The sequence below is a fragment of the Ursus arctos genome, chromosome X (assembly GCF_023065955.2).
Source record: "Ursus arctos isolate Adak ecotype North America chromosome X, UrsArc2.0, whole genome shotgun sequence".
Taxonomy (NCBI): domain Eukaryota; kingdom Metazoa; phylum Chordata; class Mammalia; order Carnivora; family Ursidae; genus Ursus; species Ursus arctos.
The window spans coordinates 114,643,381-114,665,980 of record NC_079873.1 but is presented as its reverse complement, the minus strand read 5'-3'; the positions used below and the strand labels follow the sequence as shown (position 1 = coordinate 114,665,980).

Genomic DNA, 22,600 nt, shown 5'->3' with positions numbered 1-22,600 from the left:
GTGATTTCTGTGTATTTGTAATTCATCGAGTCAAATTACTGTAGTAATCCCAGGCCATCAAAGATACATAAATGATTGACTGATAGGCTTCTAGTACAAGGAATGACGAATGTTAAGCCTGATTCTGTCAGGGTGTGGCCGGCTTACTCTGAGAAGGTTATTTCCTATCCTTGGGTGTCGGGCTGAGTTTACATGCTTGGCATCAGAATAGTTCCGACGGCCATCTGTTTCAAGTTGTGCCAGACTGTCCAACACAGTCAGTCTGTACAGCAGTGGACACAACAATGCTTCCCAGTCATGTCAAACAGGCCACCGCGTTGACAGCTGACTGGTGCATTCAGAACCCCTCCACTCCACACTCCTATTGCTCTTCTCTGAAACGAAGGCAATAGAAACTTTGATTAAAAAAAAAAGTAGACTCTGCAGGATCAATTGTATTTGATAAATGAGGGGCCTTTTTTGAAGCAAACTAGATATAATTTCTTTTGCATTTTCAAAGGCTGATATTAAATTGGTACACTAAATCATGCACCATTCCTCTGTAACTGGGTTCGATACCTATCTCACCAACGCACCCGGCAGAGGAAATTAAAGAAAGGACCAGAAGCCAAGAGTATACACGCTGCCGCAACTAAACCGAAGAGTCTGGAAGGCTTCAAGGACCTCCCCACCCATCCTTCTGCCCGGTTCTTCACATGCACAGCTTCACAGCTAGCCCAGCTCCAGAGAAGATCTATATGTTTTAACCTTCAAAATCTAACTTCCAGTGTAGGCAGATGGCATAGTAGCTAAACCCTTATAAGCCCTTCTCTGTTAGAAGAAGAAAAAAAAAAAAGAATTGAGAACCACCTCTAACCATTAAGTGTTATATTTGAATATAGCCTTATCCTTAGCAGAGTAAGTAGGCCAAGCCTAAAATAAGTTTTGCTGTCTTTCGATAGTAATGGTCCCTTTTCTCTAGCCATTGTTGATGATGTGTATTTATACATAAGTATTTTGAACTAATTTCCTGTTTTCCCAACCACATGGTGACTTCATGATACTTTGCCGCAGCCGGTTGCTATAGAAATGTCTGTTAGAGGGAATGTGGCTAGAAGGAAAGTGAGAATGAAAATGAAATGTGAAGTGACTTTGCTTGACTACAAATTTTCATTCTGGTTGTCCCCAATGTATCAGGAGACGGTTTCTTGTCTTTAGGAAATAAACAGACCCAAGGTAAAAAGTTGGCCAGTTCCCAGGCGGATGTGGCTATGATAATCATATTAGTAATTTCTTTGGTTAAAGGGGTTTTTTTTCAAGTCATCTCTACACCCAACGTGGGGCTCAAGCTCGCCACTCCAACATCAAGAGTCGCACGCTCTTCCAACAGAGTCAGCCAGGTGCCCCAGTAATTTATTTCGTTAATACTTAACCAAATTAAATAATTAAGTCATGATTTCTTCCCAGCATATCCCTAATTCCACCTTGGAGTCTAGAAGGCATTCTAGTCTACGAAAGAAAGCCTGGCTCACAATAAGCAACAGAAGTCCCGTTTACCTAATTCTAAAGTTAAAGTTACAGGGCACCAGTCATCAGATTCCCATTTAGGGACAGTACTTGGGAGTAAGAGTTTTCAGTAAAGAAAAAAAAAAGTCATTAGACTTTATAAAACTCTTACAAAATTTGATTCTGGAACACCTCTTCTATTTCCGTGAAGATGATGGGTTCCTGAGCCAAATGTTCTTTTCATGAAGGGTTTGAAAACTTTCCATGAAAATAATGCAATTAACCTTTTAGTTTGAGACTATATTCATTGATTAGATTTTTCCAATATTGATGGGCCTGCTTCTCAGAAGTGACAAGGACAGGCCTCATTCTCGATTTCTGTAATACATGCTCTGCTTGCCAATGGGAAATATCAGAATACTAATTTTTTTTCTCCGTGTTTCTAGTGCCATTTCCATGTGGAAGAGTTTCTGTCCCACACGTTTCTACGACACGCACCCGTGCTGAAACTTTTTTTTCCAATATGGACTACGAAAATTCCACTGAAGTGGAAAAAAATTTCGAGAACCTCACCCAACCGCTCAACGACCTCACTCGAGTTGTTGGTGGAAAAGATGCCAAACCAGGTCAATTCCCTTGGCAGGTACTCTATATTAATGGTGTGTCAAAACTGGAGCCCAGAGGGCAAGGGACAGGCCAGGTGGGGGCTGAGGCGACGGCAGTAGACAGGCCTACTGAGGTGAGGGAAGTGTTTAGGCAAGTTTCAACACTGAGCAATATGAAGAAACCCTAAGTGGTGGGAAGCTAGTGAAAGAGAAGTCCGGGGACAGCTACCATACAAGGTCAAGGAGAGCTTGATGTCAAGGAAAGCATAGCAGGATTCCAGAAATGCAACTGGGACATGTGGAAGTGAGGTCACAGGTATTGGGGTTCAGGGTACTACTTCAGCTCGTGGGAGAACTGGTGAGAGAAAGTCTCTAGGCCCAGAGAAACTGGATTATTTTGAAGGGATTTTTAAAAATTTATTTATTTGAGAGGAGAGAGTGAGATAGAGAGAGAGATCATGAGCAGGGGTGAATGGTAGAGGGAGAAGCAGACTCCCCGCTGAGCAGGGAGCCTGGTGTGGGACTTGATCCCAGCACCCTGGGATCACAACCCGAGCTAAAGGCAGTTGCTTCACCGACTGAGCCACCCAGGCGTCCTTGAAGGGATTTTTTAAAGGACTCACGTAGGAAGGAGTAAAGCAAGAACTGGGTTAGTGGAACTAGGGTCTGAAACAGGGGCTTGGTCCAAGGCTCAAAGTGTGCTAGCATCAAAATCACCTGAAAACTTGTTAGCAATGCACAGTTCCATGCCACACCCCAGACCTACTGAAGCACAGTCTCTAGGGGGACGGCAACTTGTGTGCTAGTTAACAAGCCCTTTGGGTGATTCTGAGGCATACTACAATCTGACACCAAGGGAACCAAACACCAAACAGTAAACTCAGGGCACCTAGTCCCACATTTCTCCAGGTGTGATCTGTAGACACATGAGAATCACCTGTGCACATTTCTGAGGCAACAACCAAGAGCTAGATTTGTAGCAAAACTTGTAATTGACCCAACGGCTCAAGTCTAAGTGATTGCATCTGAGAGAAGAAGGGGGCCCCAGAGGCCAGGAGCCAGGCTGGTCCTTATATGAAGTGGTGCTGTCCAATAACGTAACTACTAACCACGTGTAGTTATTTAAATCCAAATAATTGTCATTAAAATTAAAAATTCATCTCAGGCACACCTGCCACATGTCAAGTGCGCAATAGCCACATATGGCTGGTGGCTATGGTACTGGACAGCACAGATACAGAACACCGCCATCACTGCAGTAAGTTCTATTGGACAGTGCTTATAATAGCTTAGTCTAATTCAAAACTCCCTAGTAGCCACAATCATATGATTTTGTGGCTATCAGTCCAAAATATTTTCTCTACTGAAGTTTGAATTTTTGCCATCATGGACCAGGAGCTTCAAAGCCTTTTCAGTCATCAAACCAGTAACAATTTAAGCCAGGATCAGGTAAATGTCCCAGGTTTACCACCACTGGAATTCTCTGAAACTACGTATCTATTCAGGATTCTTCAGAATGCCTGACATTTTCCAATATAATGGGTGTTAAGGATATTGAACATTTGCCTGGAAGGTAGGGATCGGCACAGACATTGTAGAGAATGGTACTGAAGGGTGGTAGGCCCTCACAACCAAGGTTATATCTTCTGTTCTTTTACTGTGGCTTTGCTTTTTTTTTTTTTTTAAGATTTTATTTATTTCTTTGAGAAAGAGAGAGTGCACAAAGAGGGGGCGGGGCAGAGAGAGAGGAAGACGCAGACTCCCTGCTGAGCAGAGACACCCCCCTACCCCCGATATGGGGCTCTATCCCAGGACCCTGGGATCCTGACCCGAGCCAAAGGCAGACACTTAACCGACTGAGCCACCCAGGCGCTCCACCTTGGCTTTGCTTTAAAGAATATTTGTTGGACTTGATCTTACAGCCACGAAAATACACTGTGTGTTCCTTGATCCCCCCTCTATCCCCTATTTAGGCACCCTACCAGCACTGCTTCCCTCATCCACCATGACCTCTTCCTTCACTCACCCACATCTCTATTCTCCTTCATGACTCTTCATAAGAATCATCTCCATCAACCTTTCTTTGAACAATCGCTACTGGATCCAGCCATTCTAATTACGTTTTCATTCTAACATCCATGTATCAAATTCTATCTAATTTTACTACTTGTGTTCTTATGCATTCTCATTATGTATCCAACTTCCATGGATAGGTGGTTGGAACAAAAGATCCTACTTTATAATAATTACCTTCCTTGGGGTTGTGGGACATAAAGCAGTCCCTAGAGTGGAGAATCCATAAACCTAGATGTGTTTTATTAGCTAAAAGATGACTTCTCTTTTAAAAAACAAAACAGGATTAAAAAATATCCCAGGATGCACACATTGTGGGCTTAGCATTGTCCCCTTGTCAACCCAGAAATGAAATTGGCAAACACACTTAAATAAGAGCTAAAAGGGAGTGGGGGTATAAAGTCATCTCAACTTAGTCACATAATCTCTGCATTCTCCACCCACCACCTTTAAGCCAGATGCTTGCCAATGTTTTAACAATGCAAGTCTTTCCTAACAGAAACTTTAGTAACTCTAGCAAGCTATTTTTTTTAAGAAGAAGAAACTATTAGATGATGGTTGCAGTTGTAACAAATCTTTTCACGTCCTCATTGCACACTCTGTGGTTAGCACACCTGTTGACGCTTTCCCTCCAAGCCTAGCTAAGACTCGTTCGGAACGCTCAAGACCGCTCTTGCACATGCGCACTCCCTACCTCACCCATATGAAGTAGGATTACTGACTGCAGAGGCAAAAGCACTAAGTTTTCGTCTTTTTCAAAGGTGAAGAGCTGAGCTCCTTTCTAGAGTCCTTGAGAAAGACCCTGTCATACTTCCACACTGTTTCCTTCTCACCCAAGGGCTGGCTCTCCACGCTCACCTCCACCCACTTCCTCACAAAAGGTTACTGGTTTTCAAAAACAAGAGATAAACTGGGCGTACAAAAGTCACTTTCCAGGATGAAGCAGGAAATGAAACAAAGCAGAATCTCTCCTGTGTGGTTGAGCCAGCTCCACAGCCACGCTAATCTGCAAGGTGGAACGATTTGATTTGATTGCAGGCTAGACTGCAGTGCACCTGCTGCCGCCAAGGCATCAAGAGAAAGCGAGCCACAGCTGGGGTTTCCGTGCCCAAAACGGTACAGCTGTGGCCCAGAAAGATGAAACGGGTTAGGAATATCACCCAGAAAGGATTCCAAATCCCCAGGCTTCCTGAAAGGGTGGGGGGCGGGGGATAACGCGACCACCTGGGTGAACAAACCGCACAAAGAAGATGCACAGGGAGGTCACCTTCATCCGCAGTCATGAACGGCGTCAAGCTGGAAAGGTTTAGCGCGCTAAGGACAAGGACTAAGGGAGCTGTCTGCAAGAGCTAACGGGCCACAGAGGAAGGGAGAGGGCGCCTTTTTCTTTGAGGGTTTAGGGTGAAAGAGGCAGGCAAGCAGATTCTGGTCCCGGGTAAGAAAGTCCTCTCCAACCCCAGGGTTGGCTGGGCAGTTCCAGGCGGCAGCTTCAGTTGTTTGTTGAACTGTTAACCTGAAGAGCCGGGGAGGGCGCGGGCTGATAAACCCGTGGGGAGAGTGTCAAGGGCCGCGGTCCATCTGGCGGGAGACTAGAGCAAACTGGGGGACCGCTGCCACTCCAGTAGGTTTGAGACCGTAAGAAGTGAGGGTTCGCCTTGCCCCTAGCTCCAGCGTGGTGGCGGCCCTGTTCAGTCCTTACCTTATTCGAGAGCTCTCCCTTCAGCTTCCCGGCCCGAGGTGAAGCTGCACTGGGCCGGCCCCCTGCCCCGGGGGCTTCCCATAATCCCCTCCGGTCCCAGCCAAGGCCAGCCCCACCCCCGACCCCTAAGGCCAAAGGCGCAGGTGGACTTGCCTGACCTCTATCCTGCAGTGGGGGAGGGGGGCGGCGTGAGTGAGGCCAGTTTCCTTCATTTTCCTTCCAGATGGCCCGCGGGGGGGGGGGGGGGGGGCTCAGAGCCTCTGGAGAGCTCAGGGAGATGGTGCAGGGACTCCGCAGGGACACTCCAGGAGCCAGGAGAGGAAGCTGGAGGGTGAAGTGCACTACACAGGGACAGAAAGGATAGTTCCTAGAGTCGCTATTATCCTTAGAGTGGAAAACAGAAACAAGACTCAAATTTCATACAGCTACATAGGAAGCCATGCAAACCTTTGAACATTAGAGAAAAAGGGGAAATCAAAACACCTATACTATGACACCACCTTCATCAACAGCTTAAAAGAGAAATTTGGGAAAGCAACAACATGTTTTGGCTTTCTAAAGCTTTAATCTGGTTTTGGTCCCTTGCCCTTGACCCTGTCAGCCAATAGTTCTGGGCATGCACCAACTTGCCCCAAGAGCTCCTCCCGCCTCTTCTGTTTTGGGTTTGGATCTGTCTGGCCTTGAATGTGAAGTACCTGGTCTTTCTATTTGCTGTTTCATCATGGGCCTCAGCTCTGTATTAGCCGTGATTATTCTACATTTAACAATTTGGAGATCATTCTACCAGATTGAAAAAATGGAATACAATGGAAGCCAAGTGGTTAAGCTTTCCTTAACCTTATTAGGTTGAATCCTACACGATGGACAATATTCAACTGTTTTAACCAGCAAAATGTCTTGAGAAGCAGTCTGTCTATTCCGTATTCTGTTCTTGGCCTAAACAATCTTTAAAACATCTCAGTGTTTTTCCCAGTCTCAGCTTTCCTCAGCTTTGGCCTGAAGCTATCCTTAAAGATCCCCGAGCTCTTGACCCGCTCAGCTACCTACACACACACACACACACACTCAATCCTTTCCATCGGGTGAAGACACACCCCTATGGTGGACAGCATGCAGTTACCATATGTATGAATCAGAACTTTTTCTTTCTTTCTTTTTATTGGAAAGGGGGAGGCCTGGGAGAAAGATTTTATATGAAGGGCCTAAGACTATAGATATGTCTTTACCTGGAAAAAGTAATCCTCAAATGATAAAGTTTCAATTAAGAGAAACATGACATATGTAACTCACCCGGCCCCACAAAACTGTTTTGGACAGCACATTTAGATAATTATTCTCTAAGATGGATTGATGAAAGCTATTTCAACGCCGAGTTTAGTTAACCATTAAAAATGAAAAAGAGAATGAGCATCCCCTCTGTGCCCAGAAAAATGAAGTCGGGCCGATGGCTGGCGAATCACACCTGTGGGCATAGTAAGCTATACATCCTGCAGAAATGGTTTTGCTTTTTATATGAGAAAACGAGTATGCAAACAGGAAAACAATATGTTATTGTAAAGCTGGGGGTGGCCACGTAGAGAGAGGAAGAGTTCACTAAACTCCCAGGGAAAGGCCAGATTCAAGGGAAAGTTTAGGAAGAGAAGAGCAGGGTGACAGCTCTACTCTGGGCTGGCATTATCAATGAAGAGCATCCGAAGAGATATGTGAATGTGTATTTTGTAGATGGGTGTGGGTGTGTTTGGTGTGCATCTGTGTATGTGTCTGAAAGAGAGAAAACAGGCTCCTATTAGGATAGGACAAACATGAAAAGGGTTGACAGATCAGAACTTGGATGCCTCGCTCAGAACATATGCTTTCACATTTTCCCCCTCATTTTTCAAAGTGATGTCTTACAAGAACTTGTCCTTGGCCAAGCACACAGCTCATCCCCAAATAGCTCATATTTACATAGCTGCGATCTTGCGGTAGCCAAGCAAACATTCCAAAATCTAGTCATTTGTAATATCTTTAAATGCAAATATATTTTAGGGCTTTTTCTTGGCAAAGATGTTTGCTAAAATTTCTAATACCAATCAGGGATTGGCAAAAAAAAAAAAAAAAATGCTCTTCAGGCTCAAAAACACACAATCACATCTCTCAGCCACCCACCAGAAAGGAATAGAAGCTCCAGGCAGCAAATCTTTGGCAGGAGTCAGACTAGCTCCATCACAGCCTCTGTGCCCAGGGGCTGTGGATATCATTCAGTCTGGCCTAACCAATCCATTCAGCTGAGGATGTCCAGTGACCTCTAATATAGAGGAAAAGCACCATTCTATCACTGCACGTGAATTCGTAACTCCAGTTACTTGAACGGATGTGTTCAGATGTGACCATTAGGACGGTGTAGGACAGTGTTACCCAAAGTTGCTTAGTGATAAAAATCACCTGGGGTCAAGGCCAGCTTCATGAGTTTGTAAGCGGTGCACCTGCATGAGGCCTCGCTTTTGTAAGTGTCCCAAATTTGGAGTTTAATGCTTCGTGTTCTGTAACTCGAGTCTGATGAGACAGTGGGGCAGCCATGCGCTGGGAGCTCGAGGCGTGGAAGCTGTAATCCCTTGGGAATCCCACCTCCACTGTCGGTTGCTGCAGTGGGCCAGTGACAAGGGCAGATTGACTTACCTTCCCCTGCTGCGACATGGGGCTGGTGGGAGAGGGGACCTGGCAGACAACGGCATTTGTGCTTGCTTGCCAGATAGCAGGGTGCAGCTCCTGGGCACCTGTTAGTGTCTGCACTCTCCCAACAAATAGCCCCCAGGCCTGAGAAAGCATGACATTAAGTAGTAACATTAAAAAACACCACGGGGGCACCTGGGTGGCTCAGTCGGTTAAGCATCTGACTCGTGATCTTAGCTCAGGTCTTGATCTCAGGGTTGTGGGTTCAAGCCCCATGTCGGGCTCCAGGCTGGGCATGGAGCCTACTTTTTAAAAAAATAAATTTAATTAAATTTAATTAAAAACCCCTTGGGGCGCCTGAGTGGCTTAGTCAGTTAGCAGCTGCCTTCCGCTCAGGTTGTGATTTCCGGGTCCTGAGATGGAGCCCCGAGTTGGGCTCTCCGCTCCGCGGGCAGTCTGTCCCTCTTCCTCTCCCTCTGCCCCTCCTCCCTACTCGTGCTTGCTCTCCTTTCTCGCAAATAAAATAAAATCTTTTAAAAAAACAAATAATAAAAAAATAAAAACCCTATGATAGATTGCAAGAGACCAGAGAAGAAAGAAAAAAAATTGTATTTAAGTATTTTCAATGGCATGTTTTTTTCCTGGCTTTTGAACAAGGGGCCCCACATTTTCATTTTGCACTGAGCCCCACAAATTATGTAGCCAGTTCTGTGTGGACTGAGCACTTTTAAAACATAAAGGTCACAAAGCCTTGGAAATTCTGAAACAGAATTTCTCAAATTTATATGCATAAGGATTTTCTGGAAGACCTTCATTTCCTCCAGTCACACCCACCAAATATTCTAGTTAAGTTCCGGTGGGCCCCCAAAGCTGCATTTTACAAGCATCCCACACGATTCTACTGCAGTTGGTTCACCGACCACAGCTGGAGACATGCTGTGCTCTTAGGAAGCTAGATTCTGAAGCCAGGCAGACTAGGGTGTACATCCTACCTTCGCTGACCTTAGAGGAGTTAATGTACATGTCTAAACCTTGGTTTGCTCATCTGTAAGTGGATATATTACTATCACTCCACAGAGTGCTGTATGAAATGCACATAAAACACTTAGCCCAACGATTAGTCCATAGTAAGCAATCAAGAAATGTTCAAAAAAACTCAAGAAAACTGTTAAGTCTGGGTGGTGGTGGCTACACCGGTGTTTATTATATTATTATGTGAGTTTTCCTATGTTTTCACAACTTTTCAGAATAAAAAGCAACAGCTAGAATGAGAGAGAAGGCTAAAGAGTGGAAACTGGGGTCCGAGGCTCGCAGGGAGTCAGCCCCAGAGGTCTCCGGGCAGGAGGCTCATGCTTTGGCGTCCACGACCTAGTAGGGGTTCACTAGAACATGCACCAAGGACCTTCTCGGACTCACACTTAAGGGCATTGACCACTTTTTCCCCTTAGTTTAGAAACGGATGCATGTCTGAGACGAGGTGTGCTTTAGTAAAAGGGCATGCTTCCCAAGAGCGCAACGGCTCCTGCGTAGGGTTTAGCAAATGTTCCGTGCGCCCTCTAGTGTCCATACTTCTCAGCTTTCTTCCTGGAGAGGTGGCTCAAGGCCCTTGGGCACCCTGGACGTGAAATTCTCCAAGTTGATCTAGAGACTGAGGTGGTAAACATGTTCATGGTCCACTCTGGTTATACAATAAATGTACAGATGAAAGAATGGATTGGCCTCTTATCTAACAATGCCCAGGCTCAAACCAGCATCCGAACGCCTCAGTCCACTTCGCCCCAGTACAGGTAAGGACAGAGGCAGCTTCCACGTCTGGCCAAGGGGAATGGAATATGGCTGGGGGAAGGGAAGGAGTGCGTGTGTCCTGCTGTTCCTCACTGCCCCAATGGCCGTAAGCACAGCTCCTCTAGAGCTCCCCCTGGCTCTCCTTGCACATTCTCTCCAAAAGTTACAGAAATGCTAAGTGAAATGAGTCAAGCAGAGAAAGACAATTATCATATGATATCTCTCATCTATGGAACATAAGAACTAGGAAGATCGGTAGGGGAAGAAAGGGATAAAGAAAGGGGGGGTAATCAGAAGGGGGAATGAAGCATGAGAGACTATGGACTATGAGAAACAAACTGAGGGCCTCAGAGGGGAGGGGGGTGGGGGAATGGGATAGACCGGTGATGGGTAGTAAGGAGGGCACGTATTGCATGGTGCCCTGGGTGTTATACGCAACTAATGAATCATCGAACTTTACATCGGAAACCGGGGATGTACTGTATGGTGACTAACATAATATAATAAAAAACCATTAAAATTAAAAAAAAAAAGAGTTACAGAAATGGCTTGTTTTGATTGTGCTCCAGGAACACTAACTCATCTGCAAAGCTGACACTCTCCAGAAACACTCCTATTCTGCCAGCACGTAGAATCAAACTTTTTTGCCCACTCCTGTCAACAGCACCTGTATTTATTTTGTCCTGGATCCATTACCTTATGTAGTAAGTTTCATGGTTTTGTTTCCACAGGTCCTTTTGACTAGGAAAGCTGATGCATTCTGTGGAGGTTCCATCATCAATGAAAGATGGGTGGTAACTGCAGCCCACTGTATTGAGCCTGATGTTAAAATTACCGTGGTTGCAGGTAAATGAACAAAAAAGGATAGGAAACTGCAGTATCACTAGCTTTTCTGTATGATTGGTGCATATTTTCCTAAGGTCTACTAAGTTCTTTGCGAAATAAGTTGCGCTAGTGCTAGATGAGCCATATTTCCGGACCCTAACTTCTTCCATCCTCCAAGCCCCACCCCGCCTAGTTCTTTTGGTGTACCTAGATTCGCACCCATCTCACAGGGGTACAATTAGGTATGATGTGTGCATTTCCCCACAGGCTGAGCCTTCCCCAAAGCCGTGTGCTATCATTCGCCCTTGTACCTCCGGTGCCTAGCACAACCTTTGAAGGAATGACCCAATGAATATATTATCTATGCTCAAAAAAGGGGTAAAAATCCTTGAAATTTGGAAAGTCTGGGGTAATCCATGCCAAGTAGATTCATCAGCACCTAAACAATGAAAGGTTTGTACCAGCATGGGAGAACAAGCCAGCTCCACGATGGTCCCGAATGGGTTTTTGGTCTGAAATGTATGCATTGGCCCTCATTACAGTTTTTCCAAAATCCTAGCAATATAAGATTGAGATTGTTGACACGTGGCTGCCAGTTAATTCAGGGGTGCCGAAAATCTTGGCCGATCTGTTTCCTCATGTGTAAGTCTCCCTGTGACTCAAGAGAAATTTATTTTCCGTAGGTGAACATAACACCGAGGTGAGGGAACACACAGAGCAAAAGCGAAACGTGATTCGCACTATTCTTCACCACAGCTACAATGCAACTATTAATAAGTACAACCATGACATCGCCCTTCTGGAACTGGATGAACCCTTAACGTTCAACAGCTATGTAACACCTATTTGCATTGCTGACAGGGAATACACGAACATCTTCCTCAAATTTGGATCCGGCTACGTGAGTGGCTGGGGGAGAGTCTTCAACAGAGGGAGATCGGCTTCAATTCTCCAGTACCTTAAAGTTCCACTTGTTGACCGAGCCACATGCCTTCGCTCCACAAAGTTCACCATCTATAATAACATGTTCTGTGCTGGCTTCCATGAGGGAGGTAAAGATTCATGCCAGGGAGATAGTGGGGGACCCCATGTTACCGAAGTGGAAGGCATCAGTTTCTTAACTGGAATCATTAGTTGGGGTGAAGAGTGTGCAATGAAAGGAAAATACGGGATATATACCAAGGTGTCCCGGTATGTCAACTGGATCAAAGAAAAGACAAAACTCACTTAAAGAAAATGACGTATTTCCAAGGTTGACATATTTGAGGTTGAAACTGGACAAGGTCCTTTACTAACCACTTGCCTCTCTCTTCAGATTTGACATATACATTCTATAAATACTGCTTTTTCTTTTTATGGGGAGAAATCTATCTAGAATTCCTATTTTACTAGAGTACGTAGAGTAGAAAATGTAATCACTAGAGAAATGTACTGTGATAGGAAATTGTGACCATTCCCACAGGTCCAGCCCTTGACAAACCTGTGAAGTGTTTCATCTTGCACGTCAGGCATTAAGTCTCTCCACTGGGGCAACTCTTTGATTCTCCCTCCTTAGCAGCATTGCATGTTCCAGATCTTTCTTACCTCTCCCACCAAAATCATCAAAATGTATTCGATCTATATCCGGGATATTTGGTCTAGTTCATGACGAGGCCAGCACTGCGCTCAGAAAGGAAGAACACAGGAGCAACTGACAGGTTGAAACTCACCAGGAAATGCTAATTCCTTTTCTGTACTTTTATTCCTGCTTCCTCTTTCTCTTCCGTTTCCTCATCCCGAAATCAGTTTCTCTCTTCCTCCCTCTCTCTTTCTCTCGCTCCCCCTTTTCCCTACGTGGTATTAGAGGAGGGAAGGGGCACATCAGACTGTTTCACTGCTGTCCACAGTTATACATGTCTATCAAACCCAGATTTGCCTTCAGTTTGGTCTTTGACTTGCTTTTCGGAGCACAGGGATAAAGTAAGGTGCCTGAAGAACTTGGAGGAGAAGTTCCTCTGAGAGAGTCATGTTATCAAAACGCATACTTCATGGAAGGAATGACCCATCAGAATAATTCCCTAAGAGCTTGTCATTATGTTGTGATAGAGGTAAATAAGAAGGGTGACATCAACTCACGTGTCTCGTCCCCCATCTGAAAAAACGTTAACAGAAAGAGAAAAACAGTCAGTCAGTTTGCAATCTAGAGCTAGTCACAGTCTTCAAGGAAGAATTCCTCAGTGTGTCTCCAATACCATCCGGGGCTAAGGAAAAAGTTGCCCTAGACCAGAGAACATAAGCATCATGTCTCCTAAACTAGCATATCCCCACAGTGGAGAAGGGTGTGCCGGGGGCTCGCGCCCCCTTTTCTGCCTTCATGCCCTCCATGCAACTGTTCGATGATAATTAGGCCTTCCGTACTGAATCTTCCACAGGGTTGCTGACCAACCTACACAAGTACTTTGATGTGTTCGAATGCCTCCCTTTGTGAATTAATAAACTGGCGTTCTGGTTCATACCACAGCTTTTCGTGAATTTGGTTGATGCGAATCAGACATCCTGTATTTCATGATATGTGAGACCACTGACAAAATCATGTTTGGGACCGCTTTCACCCCATAAGGGGCTCACCCCCAGCCAGGCCTCACTCTTGCTGATTTCTTTCAAGTTCTTCTAGTTAATACCTTTTTACTTTAGTCTTTCAAAAAAAAGTACCAACTAATGTATTTTCAAATTTCTCAAAAAGCATTTCTTGCTGCATTATTCATGGAGAAGTACTGTGAACACCACATTCAGCAGAACACTGAGCATAACGTGTCCCTGCGCAATAGGACACATCACAGCTTTGATGCTCTGCCGTCATCTGGCTTTCATATGAGGCGGTGTGTTCTGTGCCCTGGAGAGGACAGTGGTCTGGATCCACCTGGGACAGAATCAAGTTTAAATAGCTGTGGATATGGCCTTGAATAAATCACTCCACATTTGGGGCTCTGATTTCTCCATTTGTACAATGAAGGAGTTTGACAGGATGCTCTCCAAAGGCCCTTGTTGACACTGGTAGTCTGTGATTTCATGCTCTTTCATTCCTTCATTCAACAAATATTCAAGGACTGAGTACTGTGTGCCAAACGTCAATGTGTTCATTAAATTTGAATCCACATTTATGTATTTTGTCAGTTAACTAAAATAATATATATATAAATGGCTTTGTCCATGCCTGCTACATTACTACCCAGTAGATGCTCAACCAGTGTTAGCTGCATCTGAATCCCTGTTTATCCCAGAGCAAGATATATACAAGATATATACAAGGTATATACCAGATACTCTTGTATTGAGTATCATGAAAGGAGGCCATAATAAATAACAATAATGAATGCGACTGAGGTTTTGTGAACAAACAAATCAGTTCTGCTATTGTTACCTAAAAGAGGGAAAGAGAGGAGACACAATTGTCTGCCTTAGGTTTGAGGAGGATAAGGATTCACACAGGAAACCAAGTTACTTCATATTTGAATGACTAAAGATCTGTAGCCCCCCAGTTGGTAAAAGGGTGCCATTGTGGCCTGGTTGCCATGGAGACCACCCCTGACAAAGGCAGCGATGGGGGGTGGCTTTACACCTGCTGTTGATGGGTCTTCCCAGTGGCAGAGAAAGAAGATCCTGGGCCCATAAAGCTCCGAGCCACAGTTATCCTTTTTCCCGTGAGCTCAACCACGACTGGATTCATCACGAGCCACCTGCAGCACTACACACGTGGGGCCCCTCAGCCCACCTGCGAGCCAGCGACTTGGGAGCCAGGGCCTCGCCAGACCTCCTGGGGCATGTGCAGTCGCCATGGAAGAATCATTAGTGCTTTCAAAATCGCTGTAGCTACTTAACCTAAATGGGCGGAAACATGCTGCTGCAATATTGGAAGTGACAGATGAAAATAGAGCTCTTGCTGAGTGAAGAAAAGCGTGTTACTGCAGTGCAGTCATTGTAACCTGCTGCTTCAGTAGGACTGGGTTTGGTTCTTCGGAAGATTAGCTGTTTTGTGATGGCAGGAACAGAGGACTGTCCAATTTGCTCTGTCAAGGGAAGAAGAAAGGGTTTTCTCCCCCACTCTCGTAAACCGTGGCAGACCAGTTCACAAAGTCACTTAATTGTAATTTCTGAACAACTCCCAAAGGCTTGCCGTCCAATTTAAGAACGTCAGAGCTGCAAGGGCCCTTAAGACACCATCAAAACCACTCTGCCCATTGAACAGAGGAGGCGGTAGAGGCCACGGCCACGGCCAGAGTCACGCAATGGCGGAGTCGGGACTAGAACTCAGGTCTCCTGCTCTGAACCATGAAAGCATATAGTGCATTCAGCTGGAGCACTGTTTATTTTTAGGGCAGCCGGGGACTTTCACGCCGGCGGCCATCCTTTCGGCAAACCTGGGACTGAAAATCGCCTGGAGTTCCTACCCGTGATGCTCTACTTGACAAGCAGGTGCACCGACTCAAGACCCACAGGGAGTCCGGGAGGCAGAGTGGCGGGCAAAGACCAGGCTGGAGCTGCAGCCGCCGGCTCCTAGCAGGCACTCGGGAGTACGTGGGCAACACACTTGCGGTGCCCGGTCTGGCTTGTAGCCCAGCTGTGAGCACGGGGCCTTCCAGATGGGACATTTGACTTCTAGAACAAGTCTGTCAGTGTCATCTGGCACACATGCATTCCGGCGCCGTTTCCACTCGGTTCGCGGCAGCTGTGCTGGCTAAGACACACGTGGCACACGAAGACAGCAGGCTAGTCCAGAAGCTGGGAGGCCCACTGCAGCTGAGCTTCTGACCATGCCGTGCAGCCGTGGGGGGCCCGCAAACCGATTTCAGCTGCTGGCAGGCCTGTCTGAGCAAAGCACTCAGGAAATCAGGGCTCTTTCCGAATCTGAGGCTAATGCCATCTAGAAATCTCCTGGTTAAAAGCCACAAAAATCAGTATGTTCTGCAAGCTCTGGAGGCTACGGAAGGAGTCACGGGAGGCAAAAGACTGTGGAATCCCCACCCTTTCAATCTAGGCAGGTACACAGACCACTCGACTCATTTTCTTCAACAGTACTTCCAAGGCAGACCTTTTTTTATCCTATCCTTGAAGTTATGGCTTGCCTGGAGATTTCCAGAGTTACTTCAACCTCTAGCAGAAAGGAAGAACGGCAGACTTTCTTACAGATAGATAAAGAAGCCACGGCTTCTGGAATAGGGCCAAAGCATCTTCTCCACACCCTCACAGAACGACAGCAGTATTTCGAACTCCTGGCCAGATCATTTCCCTCTGGTAGGAGTTTCCCTCTTGGTCCAAAGAAGGATGGAAATAAGAACAGGGATAACCTTGATTCCAAAAACTTTTTTTCAAAAGGTTGCCTCATTGCAATATTAAATATGAGATCTTAATTTATAAAAATTGCCTAAATTGTAAAACTCCCCCATGCTGTCGTTCTTAAACTTTTAGAAACGCAGTACTAACTTCTCCAGATCTCTAACCGTGAAGTGGCTTAAGCACCGACCTCATAAAGATAAAGGGATCCCATGATTTAGACATTACATGCTTTGGTGAACATCTATATATAAAAATCTATTTTCCTCTTGGAACATATGACAAAAATAAGCATGCATTTTCATGATATTGAAACTCAGCTCTAAAAGAAGCCAAATTAAGAATGCAACAAGTCTCTGAGAAACTCAGCGCACGCCTGTTAAATGAATGAACCAATACATGAATGAAATGGGAGGACAAAACTACTACAGCGCACATCAATGCAAAACTCGGGCACCTAAGGTAGGAGTGAGATGGTCATCCTGAATGCATAAGGGAATATGCCACAGAAAGGGAGACAGACCGACAGAGAGAGACAGAGAGACCTTCTACAATCATTTCCTTCAAAGGACGTAAAGAAGAGCTAACACTAATTTCTAGGAAATGTAAAAAAAAGATGAGCCTAGAAGCCTATGCTTATAGCCCTGGCCTTTTCCTCTCCTCTGTGCTTTGTATCCTCGTTTAGGTAGGTGTTTTGTTGTTCTACCTTGTTTTTATAGAGTCAGCTCTTGGCTTTAATTTGGATTTTAAAGTTTTATATCTGAATCAAACTTCTGTTCTTGGCCACAAGGATTTCATTTCTTCCAATTAAAATATGCCTCCCCGATTTTTCATGGTCCAAATACTCTTCCATATACTGTTTCTAGTCCTAGATGGTCACGCTTCAGGTCAGAATCTCTGCTTCCTTGGCTTAGAAAATGTAAACTTGTGTTATCGATATGCTTAAAGGACAGCGACATATGACATAAGGGTGGGTTATAATTCAGAAATCTTAGCACAGTCTAATAAGAAATCTTAGGGAGCACTTGCTGTGGGCCTACCACTGTGTATTTCATAAAAATATCGGTGGTGTGCTGGAACTTATTATGCCAACTCACAAATGCCAACTTTGCACATCTCTTTCCAACTCCCAGTACAGTGACTTCATGTCAGTGGCTTGAAATCTGCCATGGCAGGGACACTTACGCCACTGCAAATATGTTCGTTTTTTTATGAGAGAGAGAGAGAGAATGCATGCATGGAGGGGAAAGGGAGAGGGAGAGAGAGAATCCCAAGGAGGCTCCACACCCAGTGCAGAGCCCAACGTGGGACTTGATCTCATGACCCTGACATCATGACCTGAGCCTAAAGCAAGAGGGGGACATTTAACCGACCAGGTGCCCCAAGATTTTATTTTTAAAGTAATTTCTACACCCAATGTGGGGCTCAAATTCATGACTCCAGGATCAAGAGTCACATGCTCTGCCAACTGAGCCAGCCAGCCGGGCACCCCTGTTTTTCTTTTTTAAAGAGACTCCACTGTTTAACATTTACTAACATACCAATGGGCACAATCTGATTATTTGCTTTTTTTACAGTCCTGCTACTCAATTATTGCTATGAGTGAGCACTAAATAACACTGTAAATTAAAATATAAAAGTTATTTAAGGAAGGATAGTGTTCACAAGTTAGAAATACTAAAAAATCAGACCATTAAAGTTGTTCTCAGATAGCAACAGGTAGTTTACATTATGTTGTAAAATAAAACATTTCTTAAATGCAAATATTTCTCCTACAGAACACATTCACACGGTAGGTTGACAAAGGTTTATTCTGTGGTAGTTTTCTGCTGGCATGTTAGTTCACGGTAATTAGTAAGATATTTACAAAGACTGTGGAAAAGAGATCTTGATTGTTATTTTCAGCCAGCATGTAAGATTAAAAAAAAAATCCCACAGAGATAAGTGGAATATACATTATGTGCAGGGCTTCACGACCTTTCAATCATCAGGAGATAAGACATTAGATTGCACTTCTCCAGTACTGAAGTCCAGTGAGCATAGTTTTCTACAGTAACAATGTTTTGGACACGTAACTATGTATAGATAATAGTATCATGAACTCACAAGTATGGACACCCATCCATTCCTTCTCTTTCTCTCTCCCCCTACTTTCAGAGGTGGCTACCATCCTTAATTTGATGGTCATCATTATTTAGCATTCTTTAAATTATCCACTAAAAGTACACATTTTGCATATTTTTTAAGATTTTATTTGAGACCGAGAGAGAATGAGAGAGAGAAAGACGGAGCAGGAGCAGGGGGGCAGAAACAGAGGGAGAAGTGGGTTCCCTGCGTGGGGCTCAATCCCAGAACCCTGGGATCATGACCTGAGCCAAAAGCAGACACCTAAACGACTGAGCCCTCCAGGTACCCCCCAGTTTGCATATTTTAAAATTTTATGTGAATGCTCTATCGTGCCGTTTCCTGTGAGATCATTGATGTTGATAGCATAGCTCTAGATCTTTCTCTTTTTTTCCCTAGATCTTCCATCTTATCTCTACACAGTACTTTGTTGTAGGATATTCCATAATATTCCATTCTTCTGTTCATGGTCATTCCTGTTGTTTCCAAATCCTTTACAATGGTGCTATGAACATTCTGGCACACATCTCCTCAAGCATGTGTGTGTTTCTCTGGGGCAGATATTTAGCAATGGGACTGCTAAGCTATGTGGTATTCATTTCAGCTTCACTTAGTATTAGAAAATTGTTCGCCAAAGGGGTGTACCAATTTATGCTCCCAGTAACAATGGGTACGATTTCTTCTTGCTTCATATTCTCCCCAACACTTGGTATTTTTAGAAATATCGGCAGATTTTAAGTTACTACTATTTGCATGTACAATGGCTATTTTGCACTGAATTTGGGTATTTTGAAACTAGTTGTAAATGTATAGGTAAGTATAGCCCTGTGTGCTCCCCAGGCTCAGTAAAGAGATCATCTGAGCTTCTAATGACATTCCAAACTGCCCGCTGTGGTCGAAGTGTTACAGTTCACTTAATGACATTTTATTCGTTCTCAGTTGACTTCTCATAGATTGTCATTGTAAAAGAACACATTCACTATAAAACTGAGATTAGGGGCGCCTGGGTGGCACAGCGGTTGAGCGTCTGCCTTCGGCTCAGGGCGTGATCCCGGCGTTGCGGGATCGAGCTCCACGTCAGGCTCTTCCGCTATGAGCCTGCTTCTTCCTCTCCCACTCCCCCTGCTTGTGTTCCCTCTCTCGCTGGCTGTCTCTATCTCTGTCGAATAAATAAATAAAATCTTTAAAAAAATAATAAAAAAAACCCTGAGATTAAAACTTAACTGAAGTAATCACAGGCCTCAAGAACCTCAAGTTCTTTTCAAGCTTCAAGTCTTTGACTTTCTCTTCTGCTCCATTGTGGTACCTTACTTGTTCTCCAGACGGGCTGTACTTGTTTGCCTATTTTGGTAGTAATCAAGTTAGTGAGTCTCCCTCACAAATATGCAGATGAAATGTATCCTTGAAACGGTTTCTATTTTATTTTGGTTGGGTTTAAGGAAAGTTTCATTTAGCTGAAGGAATACATCTTCATGAAGTTCAACGTCATTGGCTGTTCTCAATATATGTTAATGAGGTGATCAACAAATATCAGGTAGGCCCTCACCGAACGCAAAGGAGAACTTAAGACTTGAAGACATCATGAGCTTTAATATGTAAGATACATTTTGAACTAAAAAGAAAAGTCTGCTGTCACTTCTATTATTTTCTTTTGAACAATATAAAGGGTTTAGGTTTTCTCTTTAACGCTGCTTTGTTCCTCAGTATTTCACTGTCCTTGGTCAGGCGCCATGAAACCAAATGCAAACTGACCCTTCCAAATCCATGTACAGAAATGTACTAAATGTAATAAAAATAACTTGCTTTCACAATTGCTTGTGACTTGATTCCGTAAGTACTTTCGAGTCTGCTGCCCCCATGGGAAGCAGGTTCCTGTGCTCTAATACCTATTAATAATAAGCATTTTTCTCAGAGAAAGTCTATGGCGTGAAACTGGATTGATTTCTGACTAAGCCCCAAACAAAATCACTAATTTCTCAAGTGGCGCATTTCTCACACCCCCTTACACTTACAAAATACACTCAGAGAAATTTTCTCTTCTTAAGAGAATACTGCAGCCACCCAGATGTCAGGGTGGCTTTCATAACTCTACACTCTGTAGTATGAGATTTGCACACAATTTTGGAAATGTCAACAATAACATTTACTCTTTGGCCAACAGAGGAATAAAAACACATTTTAATTTTCAAAGAGCTCTTTGGAGATGGATTAACTTATTAACTAGTTCACAGACCACACTTCCTCAAAAGGACTCAAAATAAATTTAAAGGCAAAAGAAATATTTGATTCTGTGATGGGATGCTCACTGAGGCATCTGACACATTCTCAGTTTTTAAAAACATGGAAGATTGAGTCAAACTAACTTGATAGATTTTTATTCCTTCTCCATATTAAGCCCGAAGCTCTAGCTCCCTAATGAGCTGGGCACCCAACTACGAGCCCTTTCCGAAAGCAAGCAATGGTTCTGAATACAACCGCAGATACTCAGGTGTCTTCCAGGTTTCCTTGGGCTCCATTTTACGGAAGCAGATTGTTTTTCAGTGTGTAGAAATATCCATTCATAAACGTGGCTGTCTAAACCCCAAAACCTCATTTGCTGCTACCCTACAAATTTGGGTGAAGAAACTTTTTGAGCGAAACATTTTACCCTAGTTCTAGGCAGATCTCCCTGTCTTTGTCTGTCTCTCAGAGAATCATGAAGCAAGGCTGAAGGTACACATCTATTTTTTTCCAGTTTTCCTAGCGTCATTTATTAAACAGTCTCCAGTTTCCCCACACGCAGTGCTACGTCCAGTAACGCAGCAAATTCCATATACGTAACACTCTGTTTCTGGTTTCTTTTCTCTGTTCCGTTGTATCTGGCTATCGTTGAGCTCATTCGCATTGTTTTATTTATGACGGCGTTATGACAAACCTGAAGGTAAACACTTAACTCAAAATACTTACGGTGCCTTTAGGGTGTCACTAATGAATGAGAGGAAAGGAGATTTCAATGTATAATTGATACTCAACTGAAAAAAATACATGAATACATTTAAGGTTGAATATTTTTAATGTGGAATTAACACAAGTTACATTTACATTGTAAGTACACTTACAATGTAATTAAAATTTGAAGACGTAAAGGGAAATTGCTGCTATGTTTTATAGTAACACACATTTATAGCCCAATAAAATTAATACAGTGCGGTTCCATATACAAATACATATACAAATGTAGCATTCATTGTACAGTGATTACGACATTAAAAGACTATAACTGAATGTTTGAATCTATAGAACTCAGTATTGTCGTAAAGGATTAAAATCCCTAGTTTAATACCATTAAATTAAAACATTTTGTACGGAGGGGCATCATCATTCAAACATTTTATCTCCAGATTCTGTCTTCTAACCACAGGATCAGCACACAAAAGAAATGTACTTTGATCTCATTTTGTTGTTGTTACTGTCGTAGAAGCATTAAGTGAACTATCAAATATATGGGCATTTTCATGAATGAGTTATAAATCACCCATCATAAATTCAGCAAACTGGACATTAGAAGAGCTATAATTTGCAGGTACCTTTGAATAAAATACAATTGGCTTGTCATACAAACTGCTACATCAAATGATACCACTGGCATAAACTACGATCTTGACATGACACACAAACCTATTTAAAAGATAAATTTACGTATAATATAGTTGTCGTTTGTTGTAAAACCAATAATAAAAAAACATGCGCCTAATACGCCAACTTGACAGTAAAACTCACAATTCATGATTCAAAAGGCAGCAATTTCAAACCACTGTCTTCACTGGTCCAGAATACAAAATACTCCAAGCATAAATTCAACACTGCATGCAACAGCTGGCCCTGGGCTTTAAAACAAGTGATCACACTTTTTACATGTTTAAAAGAAAGACATCCACACATGTATCATCAAAGAAACACTCTAGGAAGAGACACACTATAACTTAAGAACGCCTTTACCAGAATAGGTTTTTCTACAGAAGTCAAAAGCAACTCGAGACACCGGAACGTAGGACTTTGTTAC

At 43.7% G+C, this 22,600-nt stretch overlaps 2 protein-coding genes across 2 annotated transcripts in view; one reads left to right on the top strand and one right to left on the bottom strand.

Annotated features, from left to right (window-relative positions):
* The window catches only part of F9 (coagulation factor IX), a 32,092-nt gene extending 18,469 nt beyond the window's left edge, over positions 1 to 13,623 (top strand). The window contains exons 6-8 of the mRNA XM_026479744.4: positions 1,932 to 2,128; positions 11,031 to 11,145; positions 11,808 to 13,623. Of these exons, the coding sequence (XP_026335529.1) occupies positions 1,932 to 2,128; positions 11,031 to 11,145; positions 11,808 to 12,355 (860 nt within the window). The 3' untranslated portion in view covers positions 12,356 to 13,623. The remainder of the gene's footprint in view (positions 1 to 1,931; positions 2,129 to 11,030; positions 11,146 to 11,807) is intronic.
* Positions 13,624 to 15,586: 1,963 nt separating this feature from the next.
* MCF2 (MCF.2 cell line derived transforming sequence) overlaps positions 15,587 to 22,600 on the bottom strand; it is a 79,540-nt gene continuing 72,526 nt past the window's right edge. The window contains exons 29-30 of the mRNA XM_044392435.1: positions 15,945 to 16,035; positions 15,587 to 15,838 (exon numbers count right to left, since the gene is read on the bottom strand). Of these exons, the coding sequence (XP_044248370.1) occupies positions 15,587 to 15,838; positions 15,945 to 16,035 (343 nt within the window). The remainder of the gene's footprint in view (positions 15,839 to 15,944; positions 16,036 to 22,600) is intronic.